Below are 22,895 nucleotides of genomic sequence, written 5' to 3'. Positions count from 1 at the left end.
TAGTGCTATGTACGTATCATTTCTCTCCTTGTGGAGTCTTTGTGCCCCTCTCCCCCGATTTCTTCACTTCTTGCCAATTGGTCCCCACTGTTCTAACTTTTCTAGATGCATCTGTCATGCGATCCAGCTCTGAGGGGAAAGTAAGACAGCGTCCTGGTGAGCTGCTCTGGGACTGTCCAAGCCCAACCCCCACCCCGCACCCTTTAGGGAGGGCAAGGGCGGAGGGGGTTGAAGCCTCCCCCATTTCCTACCAGCAATGCTTGTTGCTTGCTCCTCACCTTCTGTCCCTCTCAGGGAGCAAGAGGACAACACACAGCATCTCTCAATTCCTCTCGCTCCTGGCTGGTGCAGGCAGGGGGCAGAGGGAGTGACCCATGTTGTGAGCATCCCTCTTGCTCCTTGACAGTGACTGGAAGGGGAAGAGCAAGAAACAGGTAACGTTGGTAGGAATCAGGGAGGGGGGGCTATTTCAGCCCCATGCCCTCCCTAACGGGTGCCCTTGCCCTGCCCCTGCACTCTCCATGCCCTGTCCCCTGCCCTGACTCCTGCACTGCCCCCAGCCCTGACACCCCTGCACTCCTCCCCACACTTCAGTTTCATGCCACCACATCAAACTCCACCAGCCTTCTGCCCTGAGCCGCCCCGGGGACGAGAAGAGGGGGCAATACAACAGTACCTGTAAGAAATGTGTTACTTTCACCCGTGATCCATCCCTTCTGTGTGTTTGCTTTGCCATCACTTTTAGCCTTGTCTGATTACAGCTGAATGTACACCAGAGGTGCGCAGGGCAAGGGAAAGAGACCAGGCAGCCAAGGCGGGTGCATACTTGGGCTTCGCTCATTTTCTTAAATCAAAGGAGTCTCTGGAAACCTGTAACCAGGCTACAACTAAAAAATTCCCGGGCTCCAAGACCGAGGGATGTTGCATGGGCTAAGCTCTGCGGCCATCTGGGATGCCCTTGTGGAGCACCACAACGACACAGGCTACTGCTCAAAGCAATCCCCACAGAATTTTGGTTTATTATTATATTAGTATTTTTCTTATCAGAGCGCCCAGAGATCAGGAGTGAGGGCCCCAGTGGGAAGGGCAGCACAAGTGCACTGTACTACATGGTCCCTGCCCAAAGAGCTCATGTTCTAAAGTTCAGGGCTTCCGGCCCATTCTGCGGAGACTTGCTGCAAGCCAGATCAAAGTAAGCCAGGGCTGGATCTGGCTCACGGGCCGTAGGTTCCCCACCCCTGTTCTAGGCAGACAAAGGATGGGATTTGAATCAGCAATATGGCATGGGACAGTGACTCACCCAAGGTCTCACAGTAGGTCAGTGGCAGAGTTGGAAAGAAAGCCCAGGTTTCTGGACCCTGAGTCAAATGCCATGGCCCCTACATTAGGCTTGCTCTGCTTTGGGCAAGTGGGCCTTAAAATGGCACTGAACGAGAGATCAGAGTTGTCTAGTGTTGTGCCGTTCCCGAAAATCGGAAACACACAAGAACATTTCAGGCTAGAAAGAGGCTCTCATTCTGTTCCAGAGATCATATCTAACGAATAGCATTACTGTGACCGAAACTCCCTCCCCACTAGTAGTTAGTCCCAGTTTTAGAGATTGTGCTTATATAAATTATATTTCCTAAACTGGCAGGGAAGAAGCAAAGTGAAGTTTATTAGTGGCAACTTAGTCTTAGACCAATGCACAAAACCCTAAAAGGTATTATGAGATGAAAATATAAAACTAAGTCTAAAATAATAAAATGTTAAAAGGCTTAGAATCACAGAAGTGGAAGGGACCTCGAGAGGTCATCAAGTCCAGTCCCCTGCCGTCATGGCAGGACCAAGCACCCTCACTTAGATCATCCCTGATATTTATCTAACCTGCTCTTAAATATCTCCAGTGATGGAGATTCCACAACCTCCATAGCCAATGTATTCCAATGTTAACCACCCTGACAGTTAGGAAGTTTTTCCTAATGTCCAACCTAAACCTCCCTTGCTGCAATTTAAGCCCATTGCTTCTTGTCCTGTCATCAGAGGTCACGGAGAACAGTTTTTGACCCTCCTCCCTGTAACACCCTTTTAGGTATTTGAAAGCTGCTATCCTGTCCCCTCTCAGGGTATGTCTGCACTGCAGAGGTTTTTTGGAAAAACGTAAAACTTCACTTACGTCCACACTGCAATCGCATGCTTTAAAAAAAAAAAACCAAAAAACCAAACAGAGAGCTTTTTCCAATATTGTTAAACCTCTTTCTACAAGGACGAAGCCTTTTTCTGAAAGAGCTTGTTCGGAATCAGGCATGTGTGGACGGGGAAGAGGTAGTTCTTTCAAAAGTAGAGGAAAAAGCACGGAAGAGGGGGCCATTCCGTTCACAGTACTCACAGCTTAAATGCGAGAGAGCATCCATTCTGCGTGGATGCTCTCTTTCAAAAAAGCAGATCGTTTTTTCAATGCATTTTTGCTGTGTAGATTATCTCTTTCAGAAGTTTTATTGGAAGAGCTCTTCCGGAAAAGCTTCTTCTGAAAGAAGCCTGCAGTCTAGACGTAGCCTCAGTCTTCTCTTTTAAAAAAGGAAACAAACCCAGTTCTTTCAGTCTTTCGTCATAGCTCATGTTTTCTAGACCTTAAATCATTTTTGTTGTTTTTCTCTGGACCTTCTCCCATTTTTCCAGAACTGGACACAATACTCCAACTGAGACCTAATCAGTGCAGCGTGCAGCAGAAGATTGGCTTTCCCGTGTCTTGCTCACAACCGGTGCCTCAGATTCATCATCTTCCTCCTCTTTTTGGTAAATCCAATGTCTTCCGAGGTCAAACCAAGTCAGCCTGGATGTGGGGTTATTGCCAGTTATCTATGAGCCTAGCTGGAAATGGAGTGCTCATATCTGCTAAAGTTCCAATTCCAGCTGTGAAACGCTGAGGTGGAGTTGATTAGAAGCCCTGGTGTTCTGGAGCTGTGACCCGGCCGTGTTTTTTCGGATGATAGGCACTTTCTGACAATTACCAGGACCCTTGATAGGTTTGATGCGTCATGTCTCTGCAAATTTGTTTCCCTTTCATGCCTCCCTTCCCCTTGTTTTCCCCTAGGACTACTAAAATGGCCTCTCAAAAAGCGAGGACAAGTAATGGGCCAAAGGAGAAAGGTGTCTTTGAACATATTGAGTTTCTTTCTCTCCTGCCTATGAACAGCTGCTCACATAAGAAAACAGCAAGTGATCACTGGTTTAATGAGCTTCAGGGGGTAGCCGAGTTAGTTTGTTAGGGTATGTCTATACTAGCCCCCTACTTCGAACTAGGGAGGCTAATGTAGGCATTCAAACTTGAAAATGAAGCCCGGGATTTAAATATCCCAGGCTTCATTTGCATGGTCCTGGGCGGGCGCCATTTTTAAATCCCCTTAGTTCGAACTGACTGCCTACAGCTACACACAGCAGTCAGAAGTTAATCTGAACTAAGTCCTTAGTTCGGATTAACTGTTAATCCTCCTGCAATGAGGTGTAACAGTTAATCCGAACTAAGGACTTAGTTCAGATTAACTTCTGAATACCACGTGTAGCCGCAGGCAGTCATTTTGAACTAAGAGGATTTAAAAATGGCGCCCGTCCGGGAACATGCAAATGAAGCCTGGGATATTTAAATCCCGGGCTTCCTTTGCAAGTTCGAATGCCTACATTAGCCTCCCTAGTTTGAACTAGGAGGCTAGGGTAGACATACCCTTACAGAAAAAAACAACAAATTGTCTAGTAGCACTTTATTGACTAACAAAACATGTAAGATAGTATCATGAGCTTTAGTGGGCACAGCCCATTTCTTCAGATGACCGGAGTTATGAGTTTGAGATATGAAAACTCGAAATAAATAGGAGAGGGGAAGGGGAGGGGGTAGAGAAAGAAATAGGGAGGGGGGTGGGGGACAGAGCATCATTAAGTGTCTGAAGAATGGGTACTTATACTTAAGCAGATAAAAATCAAAGTCAGTAGATAGATTCCTAAGACAGGAAGGATACCACTCAGAGAACTGTTAGCACCTGGTTTAATGGTGTATGTCCTTTTAAAATCTTTATTTTAGCCTTTCAACATTTAAGGTACAGAGGATGAAGTTTAATAAGGTTTGGCCTCGGCAGACATTGGATTTACCTCCTGTTTCTCAAGGGGAAGAGCAAGAGGAAGAATTTGAGGCGCGGGTATAATTCTGGGGGTTGCATGAGGAGCAAAGCAGTGCGAACAATTGTCTGTTTAGCCCTACTTCAAAAATATCAGAATGTTTCAGTGAACTGAAAAGTAAAGAAACAAAATTAATTGGGGGTCAAAACAATTCTGTTTCTCTTTTGAGCTGTTGAAAAAAAAACAAAAAATAATCAAAAGTGTGAAATGTTTCATTTTTAAATGTCAAAAGTAGGTTTGGATTTTTTTTTCTGATTTTTTTCTTTTCCTGACCCGAAACCATTTGGTTTGGTCAATCCAAATCTGCACTTTTCACTGAAAAAGTCTGGGCCACATAATTTCTCCCACCCCAATGAGGAGGAAGGGCCCATGCCTCCTTTAGAATGAATGGCAAAACTCACTGAAATCCATTTTGCATTGGCCTTTGCCTGGCACTACAAGGCTAACTTTTCTGAGCCCAGAGTAGCTAAGATCTCTTGGTTATGTCTTGTCTGAGATTATGAATTAAAATACCCTGTGTATTTAGCAGAAGTCCTGTCCAGGACTGGAAGGTGAAGGCTTTTGAGAAATGGGGATGGGCAGGCTTTGAGAGTCTTTGAACATCCCTCATTGAAGTAGCTCTGACCCACAGCATCCTCCTAACGGTTAAAGCACTGAAAGATGATACCACTTGGCATGAGGTGATGTTCTCTGCAGGGGTGAAAGTAACTTACTTTTCTTAAAGATACTGTCCTATCAAAACCCACCCCACTGGGGGGTTGGCTAAATATAGTATGGGGGGAGGGGTGGCCATACCACAGTACCTGTAAGAAATTTAAGTGTGGGGTGGAGTACAGGAAGATCAGGGCAGAGGGTTCGGGTTCGGGGAGTTCAGGAGTTAGGGCTGGAGATGGGAATGCAGGAGTCGAGGTTGGGGTGTAGGAGAGGCTCAAGGCAGAGGGCTGGGAGGTGGGGGGGGTGCAGGAGTCAAGGTTGGGGTGCATGAGGGGCTTAGGGCAGGGGGGATGAGGAGGGGACTCATGATGCGGGTGGAATGCAGGGAGTGAAGGACTTAGAGCTGGGGATGGGAATGCAAGAGTAAAGGCTGGGGGGCATGAGGGCTCAGAGCAGGAGGGTATTAGGAGGGGGCTCAGGGCAGGGTGTTGGGTTATGTGGGGGGAAGGGGGACTCCCGCAGCACTTACCCCACGCTGAGTGGGTGTGCACTTTGCCTCGCTCCCCCAGCCAACAAAAATAAAAAAACCACTCAGCGACTGGGGCTAAATGCGACTGCAGCCCCCTACCCTGAAATGGCAGCAGGAGCGCAGGGAGCTCTGGGCTGGGGGCAGTCCCAGGTCCCCACCCTCCTGCTGCAGCCAGCCCTTCTAACCTGCCAGGCTGCCTGCTTCTAGCGGGGCAGCCTGCAGGAAGTCCAGGGAGCTGGGAGCCCCCCACTCTACCCCTTGCATCTAAGTGCCCCTGCCGGCCAGTTGCTTGCCGAAGCGCTGCACCAGGTCATACCACCTCCCTTTCACCTCAGGTCCCTGACAAGGTATCGAGCAGCCAGAGAACCCAATGGTGAGACCACTGGTTTCCTAACGGCATTTTTGATCCTCTGCTGTGCTCCACCTGTAGGTTCACGCCTGGGAGCATCTCAGCAACTGTGACTTCCTTTGATAATACCCTGCCAGTGACCTGGCAGTGACTAAATGCCGCCCGTGTCTTCCTTCTCCACCTTGCACCGGGAACCATTTCTCAAAGGATGGAGAGGGGATAAGGATGCCTTTCATTTGCCTACAGGGAAGCATGTGACCCCTCTCTCATTAGGGCCTTGCCCGGCCCTGCCTAGACGGGAGGAGGCTGAAAGCAGCGTGGCGTCACGGCGGCCATTTCCTGTGCACGTTTGCTGTACCTCAGGGAACATGTCAGATGGTGCCGTTTCCTGCAAAGGGATTGACCACATGACCTGTTGCCCGGAAATGTCCCAGAACACATTTGTTTCCCCCCGAAGTAGATGGAGATTGATTTGTTACAAGGGCCTTTGGAGGCCAGAAACACATGCTCTGGTTCTGTATCACCCCCTAGAGATTTACCTAGACTCGCTGAATCGCACTCCGCAAGATCGATTGTGGCAACGTCGATCTTCCGTGTAGTGAAGACACGGCCTTAATGTTTAACTATTGCCACAGGAAATTCCCACACACACACTTGTGGCAGCAAAGGGATTTATTTTGCTCTAGCCATGGCAGAAGCTGGGGCCTGCAGCTGACAGGGGTGAAGCAGGGTTGAGTAAGGAGAGGGATGTAAATTCCCCGTGAAGATCAGGTGGGCCCAGAGCCTGTTAAGTTCCATGGACAGTTCACACAGGTTGCTTTTGTTCAGGTTACGTTCATTGCCCTGCGCAGTGACATTTTTTGTTCTGACGACAACAGGAAGCCCTCACCATTCAGTGCTTCGGTGCCTGCGGTTTCGCATATTCGGGACGCCCTGCCATGCACCAGCCCAACCATGTGACCCAGTGGGAGGGCACTTTTTCAGCACACTCTAATACCTGAGCCCTACGCTACCCAGAAATCTCACGGGGAATATGACACACATAAATAGCATGAGAATCACAATTCATCACTATTGTATATGATCACTGCCAGAAACCAGCAGTGGGTGGGAAAAAGGTGTTTGTTTTGTGTTGGGAACACCTCTCCGCACCCCAATGTTTGCAGATTTCGCCATTTGCGGTGATCTCAAGAATGCATTCCCATGAATGGTGAGGTCTTCCGATACAAGGCTTCAGATGGTATTGACAGCCTACTGCCTTGCGTGTTATGAGAGAGAGATTTAGAAAATGTCTCTCCCAGCCCTTTTCAGTGTTTGGTGGTGTGTTTCTCCCTTTGACCCTTCCTCTCTGTCTTGTTTACTGCCAAAGTAATCCATGAGAAAGTGAGGAATCAGAGGCTAGCGAAAAGGTTACAGGTGGTGTTCGTAAGTCCACACAGAGGTTATAGCTTTGTTTGAGCTGAATTTGCAATACTATCTGTCTCTGTGTGTGCATAGGTAGTGGTAATGGTTTATCTTAAGGCTGAGCCCGTCCGTCTGGAATACACATCCTAAAGTGTGCAGGTTTGAAATCTACTTCTTGTGAGATTTTCAGCATCATTGTTCACACCCGAGGTGTTCAAATAGAGGAATCAGACTGAATTACCCATCCAAATTTCTGGGGGCTTCTTCAGTAGAAACCGCCCAAGTCTTGCTTCTCTCCAAAATTGTTCATCACACATGGAACCAAACTAGCGACACTCTGGCCTGATTTGCAAACCAGAGGGGTTTTGTAAAATGATGTCAAACTTGGAAAATGCCGAGTAAAAAGGCCCTGCTGTGTGAACGCAAACCGACTTTTCAGCCGCAATGATGTGCTGTTTTCCAGAAGATATTTCACCGAGCTTTCCCGGCGAATCCCAGAGGCCGAATCAGCAAATCAACAGAGGAAAAGCAACTTTTTGGAAAAACTGCTCAGTGCACTGGATTCTAGAGCACAGCGTTGCCTTGGAAAAGAGCAATCGAATCACCTGCTTCTCAGAGACATTCAGTTTTAAATTTCTGCCTCAGGGCTTTCTGCACATTTTGGATTTTCTCGGTGATGACAGTGTCACTCAGGTGGTCCCCAAACTTCTGCTTCAGCAACACCCGAATGATTTTGATGCACCGCTCATCCATCATGGGCTTAGCCTCCCGAAAGGTGTTCCCCCTCCTGCCCGTGATGGAGTGGCTCTGTATGTAGTCGGACGTGAACAGCTTGTAGAGGAGTGTTTTGCAAGCTGTGCTGATTTTCTGGTCGAATCGGATGGCCTCTTTTAACTGCTCCTTTGTGTAGCCGTTAAACAGTTCCACCACCTCGCATGGCTGCCTGTAGGGTTCTTCCTGGAAGGACAGAGACTCCAGCCTCTGCACCTTGCGTTTCAGGGAGACGACCTCTCGCTGGAGGTCTAATATGAGTCTCTCCAGTTGCTCAATCTTCTCAGTCCTAGACAACAAAATAAAGCAGAGAACAGGCAGGCTTGGCTCAAAGCACCATTCTCCATCAGCTAGCAATGGGTGTGATGTCATTGCCCACTGAATACTCAAGCAACCTGCGTCTGTAAAACTGGACTGGGAAGCGCACGCTGTCTCATAATACAGTAGACTTCCGATAATCCGGAATCTATGGGACCTAAATGGTGCCGGATTATCAGATATGCCGAACTATCAGGAGGTACTATAAACTGGTTATATATACTGTATACATTATATACTATATATAAAGTGTTCTTAACCCTTTTTATTGTACTGTATACTGTAATGTTTTAGTTTTTTTAAGCCTTTTTTACACTTTTTGCTCAGTTCAGCTGCTGCTGCTGTTACCTTGTGACTCACTAGGCTCTTGCCGTTTTGATGCTGGACTATCAGGAGTGCCAGACTATTGGATGCCAGACTATTGGAGTTTTACTGTACTAGTTAAGCCAATCGGAGTTTGCCTGGGTGAGCACCTAATGATTTGACCTTCCATTTCACTTTGCTTTAAGCTTCGGAGGAAGTTTGAGATAGAGATGCTAGGCAATTTGGCACGACTCGCAATGTTCTAGTGGGCAGGTTATCACAGAGTGAAATAAGACCCGCCCCCCAAGTGATAGGAGTGCAGAGAAGAGCAGTGCAGGAAACACGACACAACAAGAGATTCAGAACTTTAGAATAAAATGGCTTCTGGGGTCAATTTCATGGTCCCACATTTCTGATGCAAGAAAAAATAATAACAGTGAGATAGCACAATGTTTGGGTGGGACAGAGGTCAAACTGAAGGTGAAATGATAAACATAAGAACAGCCAGACTGGGTCAGACCAAAGGTCCATCTAGCCCAATATTCTGTCTGCCCACAGTGGCCGATGCCAGGTGCCCCAGAGACAGTGAACAGAACAGAAAATCATCAAGTGATCACTCTCCCGTCACTAAGTAGTATTGATAGACCTATCCCGCATGAATTTATCTAGATCTCTTTTGAACCCTGTTAAAGTCCTGATGTTCACAACATGAAGAGCTGAGATATCATAGAATAGAATCATAGAATACTAGGACTGGAAGGGACCTCGAGGGGTCATCGAGTCCAGTCCCCTGCCCTCATGGCAGGACCAAATACTGTCTAGACCATCCCTGATAGACATTTATCTAATCTACTCTTAAATATCTCCACAGATGGAGATTCCACAACCTCCCTGGGCAATTTATTCCAGTGTTTGACTACCCTGACAGTTGGGAACTTTTTCCTAATGTCCAATTTAAACCTCCCTTGCTGCAGTTTAAGCCCATTGCTTCTCGTTCTATCCTCAGAGGTCGAGATGAACAAGTTTTCTCCCTCCTCCTTATGACACCCTTTTAGATACTTGAAAACTGCTATCATGTCCCCCCTCAATCTTCTCTTTTCTAAACTACAGAAACCCAGTTCCTTCATCCTTCCCTCATAGCTCATGTTCTCTAGACCTTTAATCATTCTCGTTGCTCTTCTCTGGACCCTCTCCAATTTCTTCACATCTTTCTTGAAATGCGGTTCCCAGAACTGGACACAATACTCCAACTGAGGCCTAACCAGTGCAGAGTAAAGCGGAAGAATGACTTCTCGTGTCTTGCTCACAACACACCTGTTAATGCAATGCTGCGATATTCTGAAGCCAACACATCATGACACCAGCTTATAAACCTTAAGATCTGAAAGAGGCTTTGACTCAATTCTTACAATGTGGGTGGAGGGTCTAGCAATTGCTAAATGTTATTGGGCAGCATTAATCTGTATCTGTGTTCCCTGTAAGCCACGTGTTTGTCAGGAGACATTCAAATGCTGCCCAGCTGATTAGCAGAGCACCCTCAGCTATGTTTGTGTTTCTTCTGGTGGTACACATCCACACATGTCTTGGTGCACATATAAAATTTATTCCACACGTGGATGGAAAAGAATGGGAGAACACTGCCTATGAATGCCTCTGTTTTCAGAATACCGAGGAAAATGTGTCTATGTGTGAGTACCTGTAATTTCATCTTTCATTAATTACCTTTCCACTTCACCAGAGCCAAAATCTTTCTGGGCTACTTCAAAATCACCTGTTTCTGGGGAACCTTCAGTCTTTGGTTCATCAAAGCTAGAAAAAAAAAAGAAACAAAGACCAACAAACAATGGGAAAAGATGCTTCATATTTGGCAAGTGCTCTGTGGTCTAAAGTGAACAACAATGTTCTATGAAAATCCAATCACATCCATTTTCATGTGGAATCCCAAATAAACACGGTAGATATCAGTGGGCATGAATTTCAGAATTGTCCCGCCCTGGGTTTTCCATGGAAAATATTGGCTCTTTAAATACGTTACATATTATGAGCTTGATTCCCTACTAGCTTACATGTGTGTCGTCTTTTACAACACAAATGCAAAGAAGATGTATGATTTGGTTCATGCTTAAATGATGAGTGCAGGGAAGTGGAAATTCAGGCCCTAACTATGGCTTCAATTGAGTTATTCTGGATTTTCGCTGGTGTAATTATGGGCCATTTCTGGTTCTGTGTATGTGGAAGGTAGGAAAACTCCCCTCATTTCCGCTTTGTCTTTCATGAATCCTTTGGGGTTTGGAATAGGCAGCTCTCCTCCGGGACTCCTCCTTTTCCTCAAAATTTTGTCAAGAAGCCAGGACAAACCAATCTATATGGGTGCATCTACACAGCACCCTAAACTCAAATAAGTTACGCAATTTGCATAGCGCAGATTGCATATCTTATTTCAAATATATTTCAAAATAGCCTATTTTGAAATTTGGCATGTCTACACAGCACCAAATTTCTAAATAACGCACTATTTCGGGCCATCCCTTATCTCTCGTGCAACGAGGTTTACGAGGATGGTGAAATAGCACGCCCGTTATTTCAAAAAAATATTTCAAAATAATGGTTGGCTTGTGTAGATGTGGGGTGCAGTGTGGACATACCCTATGAAGCAAACAGCATCAGGAAATGGAAACACAACTACTGAACCACAAGTGGAGTCTAAGAGAGGCAATTTGAAATGTTCAGTGTCCTTGTTGTGGGAATCCTACCTGTTAGTATAGATGTGCTGCTGACACTGAGCTAGAATGCCTTCGGACTTCCTTTTCACTGGCCGGGTGATGTAATCTAGAAAGAGAGTTGGAGCAAGAAGCAAAAGACAAATGTGAAATTGACATCCCCTGGATCCATTGGTCTTCAGAGCATCTTCATCTAAGAACTTCTACTTGATGGTCCCAAGCTATCAACAGAATGAACCAAACATGCTGTCTTTGGCTTGAACTGTTGGGATATTTCTTACAGGCAGAAAGAAAAACCTTAGTCACCATATATAGTTGTAATTCAACCACAATATTTAAAGCAAGGCTTGGTGCCATCAGTAAAGAAACTGGGGAAAGGGAGCATGTATTATAGAATTAAAAGAGTGGAAGGGACCTTGAGAGGTCATCTGGTCCAATTGCCTGCATTCATGGCAGGACCAAGCACCATCTAGATCATCCCTGACAGGAGTTTGTCTCACCTGCTCTTAAGAATCTCCTATGATGGAGATTCCACAACCTCCTTAGGTAATTTATCATGAGCTTTTGTGGGTACAACCCACTTCTTCAGGTGAATAGAGCATTAAAAGTCCAGATCCAAGAATAAATAAGGGAAAGGGGTGGAGGGGAGAAAGCGAGAAAAAATGTGAATTAGAGTGTTCAAGTTACAAGAAGCTGTTAAGAACAGTTTGCACCTGCTCTAAGTGCCCTTTTTTTAGTTGGTTAAGCTAAGTTCCAGCCCTTCCCTGTGTATCTCTCTTGTAGAATTGGCCTGAAACAACATGGTGACTTTGAGATCCATTAATGAGTGCCCAGGCAGGTTAAAGTGTTCTCCAACAGGTTTCTGTGTGTTGCATTTTTGGATATCTAATTTGTCTCCATTAATTCTTTCCCATAGAGACTGTCCAGTTTGGCCAGCCTAAACCACCCTTGATGCAACTTAAGCCCGTTGTTTCTTGTTCTATCCTCAAAGGTTGAGATCAGTTCTTCTCTCTCCTCCTAGTAACAAACTTTTAGGTACTTGAAAACTGTCATCATGTTCCCTCTCAGGGTGTGTCTAGACTACCTAGTTTTGTCAACAAAAGTGGACTTTTGTCGACAAAACTATACCAGCGTCTACACTACCGCTGAGTTCTGTCGACATAACGTCGACAGAACTCAGCAGTTTTGTCGACGCTGGTAAACCTCATTTTACGAGGCATAACACCTTCTGTCGACAGAACTCTGTCGACAGAAGGTGTTATTGCCTGTAACGTTGTGTCCAGACTACCGAGTTCTGTCGATAAAGCAGCTTGCTTTGTCGACAGAACTCAATGTGTCTGGACGCTCTTTGTCGACGGAAGTTTTGTCGACAGTATCTGTCGACAAAACTTCCGTCGACAAAACGCGGTAGTCTAGACGTACCCTCAGTCTTCTCGTTTACATACTACACAAACCCAATTTTTTGAATCATGAAAATGAAAAAGTATATGGTCACTAGTGTAGTCATCAACAAATACACAGAAAACAACATTGTTACTTTCACAAGGCACATCTATACTTACTGGAAGATCGACGCACTAGAGATCGATCTTATGGCATTTGATTTAGCAGGTCTAGTACAGACCCATAAATCATACACTGAGGGCAGCTCTCACGAGCATCCAATACTCCTCCTTTCACGAGGAGTACGCGAAGCTGATCGGAGCATTTGCTCCCATCAGCTTCCCACGTGTGGACTTCGCCAAGGCTCGGCTTAAGGTAAGCTGACTCCACCTCTGCATTTTGGGTAGCTGGAGTTGAGTTTCTTAAACCACCCTTCCTGGTCTAGTGTAGATCAGGCCATGGAGTTTTAGTATGTGTGTATAAATGGAGGGACTGATAAGCAAACCTGAAAGAGGTCAGCTGTTCAAGTCAGCACACTGGGGTCTTTTATAATTCAACAAATGCATTATAATAGGAGTGTTCTTCATTCACTTGTGTGGAAAGAATTGTGAGCCTCTGAGAAAAGAGCCGGGGAGCTCAGCACGCTTTAGATCACACAAAAGCCTCTACAGAAAGTCATCACCTGGTTAAGCAGCCCCCCTGGAGAAGACACCCCCAAGGATGGAGAAGACCAAACTCTCCCCATGGTAGTTTTCACATCCAGGGAATGCAGATGTGCATTGGCCTGCAACCCCTGTTGCAAAGAAACAGGAACTTGGGGCCCTTCCCTCACATTTTCATTAACACCGATGTTAAAATAAAAAAAAAATAGAGGGGAATGGAATAAAATACAACATTGGACTCATTCACACACAATAATCCCAGCTGGTTCACCTCTGCCAGCTGTGCCAGGTCTTGCTTCTTCATTTTGGGATGTTAGCGGCACAGCCAGGGTCAGGAATGGAGATGGTGTTTTGAAGGCAGCGGACGAGGGATGAGGGGCTGACATGGTGCAGGGGGATCTGGTCATGCTACTCAGGATGCGCCTCTCCTTTAAGAGAGAGGAGACAGCAGCATCACGCGGGAGACCCACGTCTTCATCCTCTCCCAGCGGTTTGGCAGAGAAGCTCCGGTCATCGTTGTATTTGCGAGGGGAGCTTCCTGGCATCCATTTTGGAAATGTCTTCCTTGATTTCTTAGGCTGAGGTTGCAAGCCACTGTGCATTGCTGGTTCTTCTTCTGAAAGCGACACCACAATGACACATATTGCAGCATCCCACACCTAACGCCCTGCTTCCCACAGCAGTGTTCTCACTCCTGCTACACCGTGGGAAGGAAACACCAGCCCGCGGGCCAGATCCCGTCTGCCAGTTAGTCCCTGGCAGGCCCCCACCACTATATTTACCTGCAGGGCCATAGCTGCGGGCAATCGTAGCTCCTGTTGACTGCAAAGCACCATTCCCGGCCAATGGGAGCTGTGGGAAGTGGTATCCCAAGTCCGCGCCACTTCCTGCCACTCCCATTGGCCAGGAGCCGCAATCCATGGCCAATGAGAGCTGTGTTGCCAGTATCTGCAGCCTTGCAGGTAAATACAGCGGCGGCCCACCAGGGCCTAACCCTAGTGAACCACTACCCTGTTATTGCCAACCCTTGAATTAAATCCTACTTTTTATACTTCATGAAAACACCTTTCTTTCTTATCAAACCCAGTGTAAAGAGCTGTTACTCGGGGCGGAGCGGGGGGAAGCACCCGTAGCACATCTCTCTCTCTTTCATCAATAAAGGGGGCGAACATCATTATGAGCTTTCTCCATGTAAAACTTTTATACAGGGTAAGAGAGATTTATTGGGGGTTTCGGTCCATTTTCGGGAGTAGGTTCCTGGGTGCTGTCAGGGCCCTATAGCTGAGCCCTTCCAGAGCTGAGCTGGTTCAGTGATACTGTGGCTTTGTCACCCCATCTCTGGGCTTTGGCTGGAGGAGACAAGAACTTCGGGCCCACTGGGACAGGGTGGTGGGCTCGGTGGCAGGATCAGCACACTGGGTGACAACCCCCAGGGGACTCCTGTGATCCAACCCAACACATGTATATAAGAACTTTCCTCCAGCCCGACCCTGCCTGCGATGTATGAATCCTCCAGCGCAAAAGTCCATACTTACTTAGCTTCTCAAAGACTTGTCTATCTCCCTGCAGCCTTTTCTCTAAGATGTCTTTCTGCTCTGTTGGAAGAAAAGGATTTTCAGCATTCATTTTCTTGCTAGAGGATGCAACCGATCAGAAGACCTCGGATGGAGAAATGATTACTTACCGCTTATGCCTTCCACAACCCCCCAGTACAGACCACTAAAGCCGGGGCAGCGGGCGAGCACCTGCTCCCCGACTGTGTAGAGATGAAACGGCTTCCGGGGTTCTTTGATGTTTTCAATGTTGATCACGCGGCTGCCATCGGGCCAGTTGATTAGAACATAAAGCTTGGCAGCCATTTCGACCAGCACTGCCTAGAAGAGACAAGAAGGAACTAGAAGCCATGCGAGGTGCGTGTCACCCTTGCTGGAGCTATGGGCCTGACCGCACCCACGTCAATTATCAAGGGTGCAGAGGGAACACCCCATTGGTCAGAACTTTTGAAGACCATGCCTCTGCTTTGGGTGCCTAATTATGGGCTTAGGAACCTAGCTTCTAATATCCATCTTTGGAAATCTTGTCTGTTACTTTCTTCAACTAGCACGTTCAGCTTCAGTGAAAATGGTGAGATTCCTAGGGGCCCACGGACTGCTTACAGCAGTGTTTCCCAAAGAGTGCTCTGCAGAACCCCGGGGATCCGCAAAGTGAAAGTCAGGGTTCCGCGAGAACCCGATCACTCCCCCCCACCCCCAGAGCCGGTCTTAGGGGTGAGCAAGCTGGGCAGTTGCCCGGGGCTGCCATTTTCAAAGGACCACTGGCTGCCGCGGTCTCAGGGGCAGGGCGGGGGCATTTTTTTTTTTTTTTGCTTGAGTTTTCCCATCTTTTTTTTTTTCGGTCAACCAGTTTCCCCTGGCATTTTTTTTAAGGGTTCCGTGGCCACATAGAATTGGGAAACACTGGATTACAGTGTTATTATGATGCCTTGCTAATGACTGATGAATGGTCAGAGCTGCTCATAAGTTGCTGATAAATCTGCCACATTCATTAGAACAGGGGGGTGGCCCTCAGCTTGCCTGATTCCAGCTCCTGAGGCTCAGGGTCCCCCCTATAGCATTGAGGAGCCTCCACTGGTGCTCCAGTCCCCCTGCTTCTCACCTGGTGTGGCCTCTGACAATTTTTTTCTGCAGGTCAGTGACCCCCGACCCAAAAAAGGTTCCCTACCCCTGCATTAGAAGAACTAAAGTCAAATATCATGCATCTATTCAAGGACTTGCTTGAGGGCAAAAATAATGCAAAGGATACGAACGTCCTGGAAACAATCTGGTTAACTGAGCGCTCAGCTGTGCTAATGGTGAGCGTTCTCGCGATGCCCACAAATCACTAGGATTACAAAAATAACCCTGCCTGGGTATTTGTAACCAGTCTCCCCTTCCTGACAGGAGAGAGCATTTTTGCACTGGTGTTGGTAACCTGGCAATGCTGGAATCGCCTTGGAATATAGAAAGATCCCAAAAAGCTGCCCACCATGACCAGGAGCAGCAAAGAAACAAGTTGTTCCTGCAACCAACTCCCCTCCCTCTTTTCTGCTGTCCCTCTCATCCCCGGATCTGTTTGAACGGAACTCCACCAGTTTTCTCCTGGTGAACTCACTGGAGTTTCTATAGGGCCACGCCTGCAAGGGTGGTGGTGTTTGCTCCTCCCTTCCCCCTCCCCAAGAGACAGTGCACTTCCAACCATTACATGTATCATCTCAGGCTGTCCAGGGCTGGCCAGAGCAGTGGGAGCTATTTACGGACGCTCTATAAAATACTCTGCATTGACTTCAGTGGAACGTGGCCATTTCCCATCAGCGGAGAGTCATGCCCACAATGCATGAAGATAAAAGCGCAAAAGATAAAAGCAAAATGGAACTCTGTGTGTTTTAGCCAAAAACCAAGAGACCATTAGGAGTAAAACAAAATATTCTAGGAATGAGACTATGACGCTCTGAAAGCCTGGTGCGCACCCGCCACATGAGAGCAAAACTGCAAACAACATTTGAAAGCTAAGCTTTTGGGGAGGAAAAAAGGCAGATTATGAATTCCTTCAAACCCAGATTTTCAGGGAAATGCATACACATTTGTGACCACTCTCATTTGCATACATGGCAATAGCCATCTACAGAAAGTGCCTGTTTCTTTCACCCAGCACTCAGCACACTTTCGGCAGACAGCCCTACTCACACACCCCTCAGATAAGTGATAGAAAAGTAGCCATGTTAGTCTGGTGTAGCTGAATCAAAATACAGGACTATGTAGCACTTTAAAGATTAACAAGTTGGTTTATTAGGTGATGAGAAGTGGGTCTGGCCCACAAAAGCTCATCACCTAATAAACCATCTTGTTAGTCTTTAAAGTGCTACATAGTCCTGTATTTTGATTCAACTCCTCAGATAAATTCTCCTGTGGTCTTCTAGGTCTCCCAGGGGCTTAGTGGGGTGACCATATGGCCCAGTGACTAGTCACGAACCAGGAGATTGGAAACTTGAGTTCTATCACCAGCATGCTGAATGAGCTTGAATAAGTCACGTCTCAGCTCTGTGCCTCAGTTTCCCTCTCTGTTGTAAAGCACTTTCAGATGCATGAATGAAAACCTCCCTATAAGAGTAGTACAGGCTGAACCTCTGTAGTTCAGCACCTTCAGGGCTTGATCGGTGCCGAACTAGAGAATCTGCTGAATCACAGGAGATCAATATTGTCTAGAAGCATTACCCACACTTGCACTGCTTACTCTTAGAAGACATTTGGGGTGAATTAGAGCCAACTAACAACACAGAACACTGAGAACCAGGATTGGTAAACAAACTTTATGGGACTGCGGGAAACGTGGGGACACCCATGGTAAGTGGGCATCCGGGTCACTGAAATCATGCTGGACCACGGATGTTGCTGGACCAGAGAGTGCCGGACTAGAGAGGTTCAACCTGTAGTACTATTACATGACCTGATTTTTTTAAGCTTGCTGGCGAAAAATGTGGTGATGGCCTTTCGATAAAGAAATTTTTGGTAGGACCAACTCAGTATAAACCTCTGTGTGATGCGGCGGCATCACCCCACAGTGGCAGCGTCGACCCGTCCTGCACTAGGACCGTGCTGAGCCCCGTGCTGCATGGGGAGCGCAGCTCCCAAGCCGTGGCTTGGCTGAGCGGCATGAGCGCCAGCAAGCCACAAACTCCACGTCTGGGAAAGCGCCCGGGGAGATGACACTCATGGGATGGGGCGTGCCCTTGGGGAACATGCGTCCCCGACGTCAGGGGGAGGGGCACCAATGTGGGCTGGTGCCATGTTTAAAAGAGGAAGAAGGTCGGAGGGCTAGAGGGGGAAGAGGTACGAAGAAGTAAGGAGGTTGGAGGGCCAGAAGGATTAGATTAAAGGAAACGGGGGGAGAGAAGGAGAACTATCCTTCATCAACCCTGAGAGGGGGTAGGAAGTAGCCCATGGACTGGTGAGTTATGGCCAGAAGCCCCACCAGTCGGTCAGGACCCTAGCAGAATCTGTCCTAAGGGCCCTGGGCTGGGGCCCGTGAGAGAGGATGGGTCGGGCCACTTTTACTTCCCCCTGCCATTTGTGGGCTGCCCTAAAGGGGGTTTAGCCACGTAAGTAGACAATAAGCAACGATCTAGGATTGCCCGGGGCTACCACGTACTGCCCGATGACGAGCAGTCATCATGTCAGACGGGGCGAAGAGAAGGGGAAGCGATCACTTCACTCCTTCACATCCTGCAAAAGCAGAGAGGAAAGGGCTGAACACGTTAAAACTCACAGAGAGAGTGTATAGGCCCCAAACCTTTCTTCCACATTGCTCTTTTTTTTTTTTTTGCATGCAAATTTGATCATCTGTGCACACAGCAAGAATTATGCTAAACTTCTTTCTGCCAAAGTACTACACGCTTCGTGTTACTACATTGACTGCTATTTAAAACAGGACTTTTTCTCTTAAATGTGCTTAGAATACTCCCGGTTAAATTGTTATCTAGCCTTTCCTTTGCAACTGGAACCTCATAAATTAGTTTCTAGTGCAGGGGTGGCCAACCCATTTAACAAAGAGAGCGAAAACAGCAGTGGAAAACATGCGAAGAGCCTCACCAGAATTGTCAAGAAAAATAAAAAGCCCCCCGTTCTCCTCCCCCAGAACAGATTTGTGGAGCAAAAACAAAAACAAAAAAATATTTTTTTTTAAAAAGGAGGCTGCCCCTTTAAGACGGCCACCATCTTGGGCGCCATTTTTAAAACCTCGCAGCTCTGTCTCAGTAAGCACAGGGAAGCACGGAGCCGGGAGGGGAACCAGCTGGTGGTGGAGGCCATTGGGGGGGGGGCGCAAGAGCAGCTTCACGAGCCACACTTTTGGGGGGCAAGAGCCGCATGTGGCTCATGAGCCACAGGTTGGCCACGGCTATTCTAGCGTATGTGGACTGCTCCATCCATTGGTACTATTATTTGTATTACAGTAGCACCTCTAGCCCTGATCTCCACTAGGGCTTTATTTCAAAATAACCCCCACTTAGGCTGAATTAATAAGTTGAGCATCCACACTACCAAGCCCGTTATTTTGAAATAATGGACTGCTTGTTTCAAAATCTGTACTGCTGCTTTTCTCGAAGAATAGCGCTTATTCCAAAATAGGGGTGGTGTGGATCCTTCAGTGCCACTCTTGAAATAACTAGTCCCCAGAATAATTCAGACTAATTACTTCCCAGTGCTCCTTCTAAGTCGAGGTAGCACGTCCACATTAATGGAGCCTGCCTCAGACTCATTCCCTGTAGTGAGGACATGCTATTTCGATTTTGTTGTTTCAGGCATTATTAAGGCAAATTCAGTCATTTTGAAATCGTTTCATAGTGTAGACATGGCCCTAGAGATTTGAATCAGGGCTCCGCTGTGCTAGGTGCTGTACAAACACCTGAGACGATTCAGTCCCTGCTCTGAAGAGCTTACAAGCAAAACTGACAGGACAGACCAAGATGCTCTTTTGCAAATTACTCCACTTAGGAAGGAACCATCAAGTGCTCATGTAAAAATGGAAAAAGACTGCCAAAGAAAGAGGACAGAGGAAATGGATCTTCAGCAGCTCACCAGTTAAATATGAATCAGAAATGTAACACTGTTATAAAAAAAAAAGAAAAAAGCAAATATCCCTCTGAGATGTAGTAGCAAAAGTGTTGCAAACTAGACATGAGAAATCATTCTTCTGCTCTACTCTGCACTGATTAGGCCTCAGCTGGAGTCTTGTGTCCAGTTTTGAGTGCCACATTTAAGGAAAGACATGGCCAAAATGCAAAAAGTCCAGGGGAGGTCATCAAAAAATGATTTAAGGTCTAGAAAACGTGATCTCTGGAGAAATACCGACAAAACCGAGTTTGTTTAGGCTGGAGACGAGAAGACCGAGGGCTGATATGATAACAATTTGCCAGTACAAAATAGGTAACAAGGTGGAGGGTGGAAATTGTTCTTGTTAACCTCTGATGGTAGCGCAGGAAGCAATGGGTTTAAATTGCAGCAAGGGAAGTTTAGATTGGGCTCCTTGAACAAATTGCCCCGGGGGGCTGTGGAATCTTCTTTGTTGGAGGTTTTTAAGAATGGGTTCGTCACACACCTGTCAGGAATGGTCTGGATCTTGCATACTCCTGCCTTGAGTGCAGGGGGCTGGACTAGAGGAACTACTGGGGTGGGGTACTCTAGCTTCAGTTGCTGCAAGAGGTGCTCCCAGAATACCCGGTACAAGGGGAGGAGCTGGCTGGGCCATGTGCGGCACCGAAGCAGCTGTGTTGAACAGCTGGCCTGTGTCCGTGCGCCAGATGGGAGTTGTCAGAACACTGTGGCAAACAGGAGGCGAGTCCAAGGCCTTGCTAGTGACTCCAGAAAAATGGAATGGGAGGGGAGGCTGGGTGAAGCCCTGAAATGGAAAACAGGGGTGGTATCATGCCAAGCATCATTGCATTGCCTGGTCCGTGGGGATAGGAAGTCTTTAACAAGCTCCCCAAACCCCTGACACTCGGAAGTACAGGTTCAACCTCTCTAGTCCGGCACCCTCGGAACCTGACCAGTTCCGAATGAGAGAATTTTCTGGACCACAGGAGGTCTGTATGGTCTAGCAGCATTACCAACACATCCACTGCTTGCTGGGTTCTTAGAAGACATTTAGGGGTCAATTAGAGCAGCAGTGCACAACCCTCGCACAAGGGGGTCACGGCTGTCTTCCTGGGGGGGTCGCAGCACTGGGACGGCCGCCATTTTGTTTTATCGGCTCGGATCCCGACATACATGCAGCAGGGGCGGGGGGAGTGGCAGAAGAGTGGACCGGTGCTTTAAGTTAAAGGGGCCGCGCCTTTTTTTTTTTTTTGCGTAACAAAAATTTCTCCCGGCTCTGGGGGTCGCGAATTAAAAAAGGTTGAGCACCACTGAATTAGAGTTAAATAACAGCACAGAACAAGGAGAGTTAGGACTGGGTGGCTGTAAATAAACTTTATGGGACCATTGGAAACTTGGCCACACCCATGAAAAGTGAACATCTGACTCACTAAACTCATGCTGGACCACAGATATTTCTGGACCACAGAGTTCTGGACTAGAGAGGTTCAACCTGTACTATCCTCCAGAAATACACGCCTTCATTTGAACTGGAGCAATTGGGGAGTAAGCCCTTTATGCGTGTGGCTGTGTGAATCTGGTGCTGAGTCTATGCTGGGCACCAGACAGGTTCGTTGGAGCCAGATAACACACGGGAGCAGAGACATATTACACCGCAGAACAAGGAGAAGGGAACGAACAAGAAGCGTAGGTCAAAGCAACCTCACCCAATCCAAACTGGCTTCCTCTGCTTTCATGTCCCCCTATCTCTCTCCCCTCCTCCCCAAGATTAAAGACTTGGTGTTTTCTGCGCCCCCTCCATATTGATTCCACTCACTCTGGGCTCTGAATCACACTTGGAGGATTATTTTTCATCTCCCACCCATTCTGGAAAAGGAGCTTGCTTGCAAAAGCAGCTAACTTTCCACAAACCCGCCGAGCCTTGTGTAAAATAGCTGCCCGGCTAGCGAATCCCATCCCCTGATGTGCTCTCCCCCTCGGCTAGGACACGTCAATGAGTTTTTAATAGGATAGAATATTTTATCTTGTGTTAATTGGCTCGTCTCCAAGCCCCATCTGCTGTCGCTGCCCAGCCTTAGTGCTTTCCAGCTTAGGGCTGCAGATAACCCCGGTCTTTGGAGCACAAAAGGTTACACAGAGACACAGCTCCTGGCTGGGACAAATGCACAGCTGCGATTCCACCCTCCCTTGAATAACTAGGTTTCCAGATCTGTTTTACAACAAATAATGAGGCAAGTAGCTCCCAACTCCAGCCTAAAATAGGAACTTTTCCTAGCTGTTTTCTTTCCCCCTAATCTTCAGAAGTGGCTTTCCTCCCCGCCCGCTCCCATTTGCTCTCCTGGTTTTAATTATTATTTTTTTTAAGACGGCAACTAAACGCATAATCCACATAGCCAGCGAGAGGAAGTGAGAGAGAGAAAGAGGGAGAGAGAGAGACAGAGAGAGAGGCAGAGAGATCAAACCCTGACATCAACACATCTCGATCCTTGCCTGGTTAGCACTGCTTCACTTGCAGAGTCTTGCAAAATGTCTCCTGTCTATCCAGCCCTCAGCTGCTTGCTGCAGAAGAGAAGGTGCCCGGACAACTCGTTTGCCTCGTGTTGCCCCTCACCACCATTTCTTGCCAGGTTTCCTTTGTCTGGATAAGGAGGCCCCCCCTGTAAAATAAAGACACCTCTCTCTCTTTTCTTTAGCCGGTGTCAGTCTGCTTCTTATGGGAAGAGTGAGCAGCCAAGGCGAGGGTGGGGGGAAGCCTTTGGGTTTTTTGGAGCATGAATAAACCTTGCATTTCCATGAGTTATTCATGAATAATTCATGCAAATGCATGATTAATTCAGGTTCATGAATTATTCAGGCATAATTCTCGAACATTCCTGGTTAATTCATGCTTGCCCGGGGAAGGAGGGAGGGAGCCAGGCTCCGGGGGCTTGGTGGCTTCTTTTTTCCCCGAGAGGGAAGAAGAAAAGGCTCACAAACCTGCTGTGGACACTGCCCCTTTCTGCAACAGTACAATAAAACCTCCTTCAG

At 47.3% G+C, this 22,895-nt stretch overlaps 1 protein-coding gene across 1 annotated transcript; it reads right to left on the bottom strand.

Annotated features, from left to right (window-relative positions):
- Positions 1-5,031: 5,031 nt before the first annotated feature.
- On the bottom strand, positions 5,032-22,583 carry LOC102446306 (uncharacterized). Its single transcript, XM_014578280.3, has 7 exons — positions 22,359-22,583; positions 14,927-15,116; positions 14,778-14,837; positions 13,514-13,858; positions 11,231-11,306; positions 10,200-10,286; positions 5,032-8,145 (listed from the first exon to the last, which is right to left on the bottom strand). Exons 2-7 carry the CDS (start codon positions 15,099-15,101, stop codon positions 7,698-7,700), a joined length of 1,191 nt encoding a protein of 396 aa, XP_014433766.2. The 5' UTR covers positions 15,102-15,116; positions 22,359-22,583; the 3' UTR covers positions 5,032-7,697.
- Between the last annotated feature and the right edge of the window lie 312 nt (positions 22,584-22,895).

The sequence above is a fragment of the Pelodiscus sinensis genome, chromosome 18 (assembly GCF_049634645.1).
Source record: "Pelodiscus sinensis isolate JC-2024 chromosome 18, ASM4963464v1, whole genome shotgun sequence".
NCBI lineage: Eukaryota > Metazoa > Chordata > Testudines > Trionychidae > Pelodiscus > Pelodiscus sinensis.
The sequence above is the reverse complement of the archived record's forward strand: the minus strand, read 5'-3'. Positions and strand labels throughout refer to the sequence as shown.

Excerpts from the sequence above, each read along its gene's own strand:
- LOC102446306 (XM_014578280.3), bottom strand. The coding sequence starts at position 15,101 with ATGGCTGCCAAGCTTTATGTTCTAATCAACTGGCCCGATGGCAGCCGC. Across the intron at positions 11,307-13,513 it reads ACCTGGCACAGCTGGCAGAG|ATTACATCACCCGGCCAGTG; the intron begins GTGAACCAGCTG and ends CTCTCTTTCTAG. Across the intron at positions 8,146-10,199 it reads GGCTCTGGTGAAGTGGAAAG|GACTGAGAAGATTGAGCAAC; the intron begins GTAATTAATGAA and ends TTTGTTGTCTAG.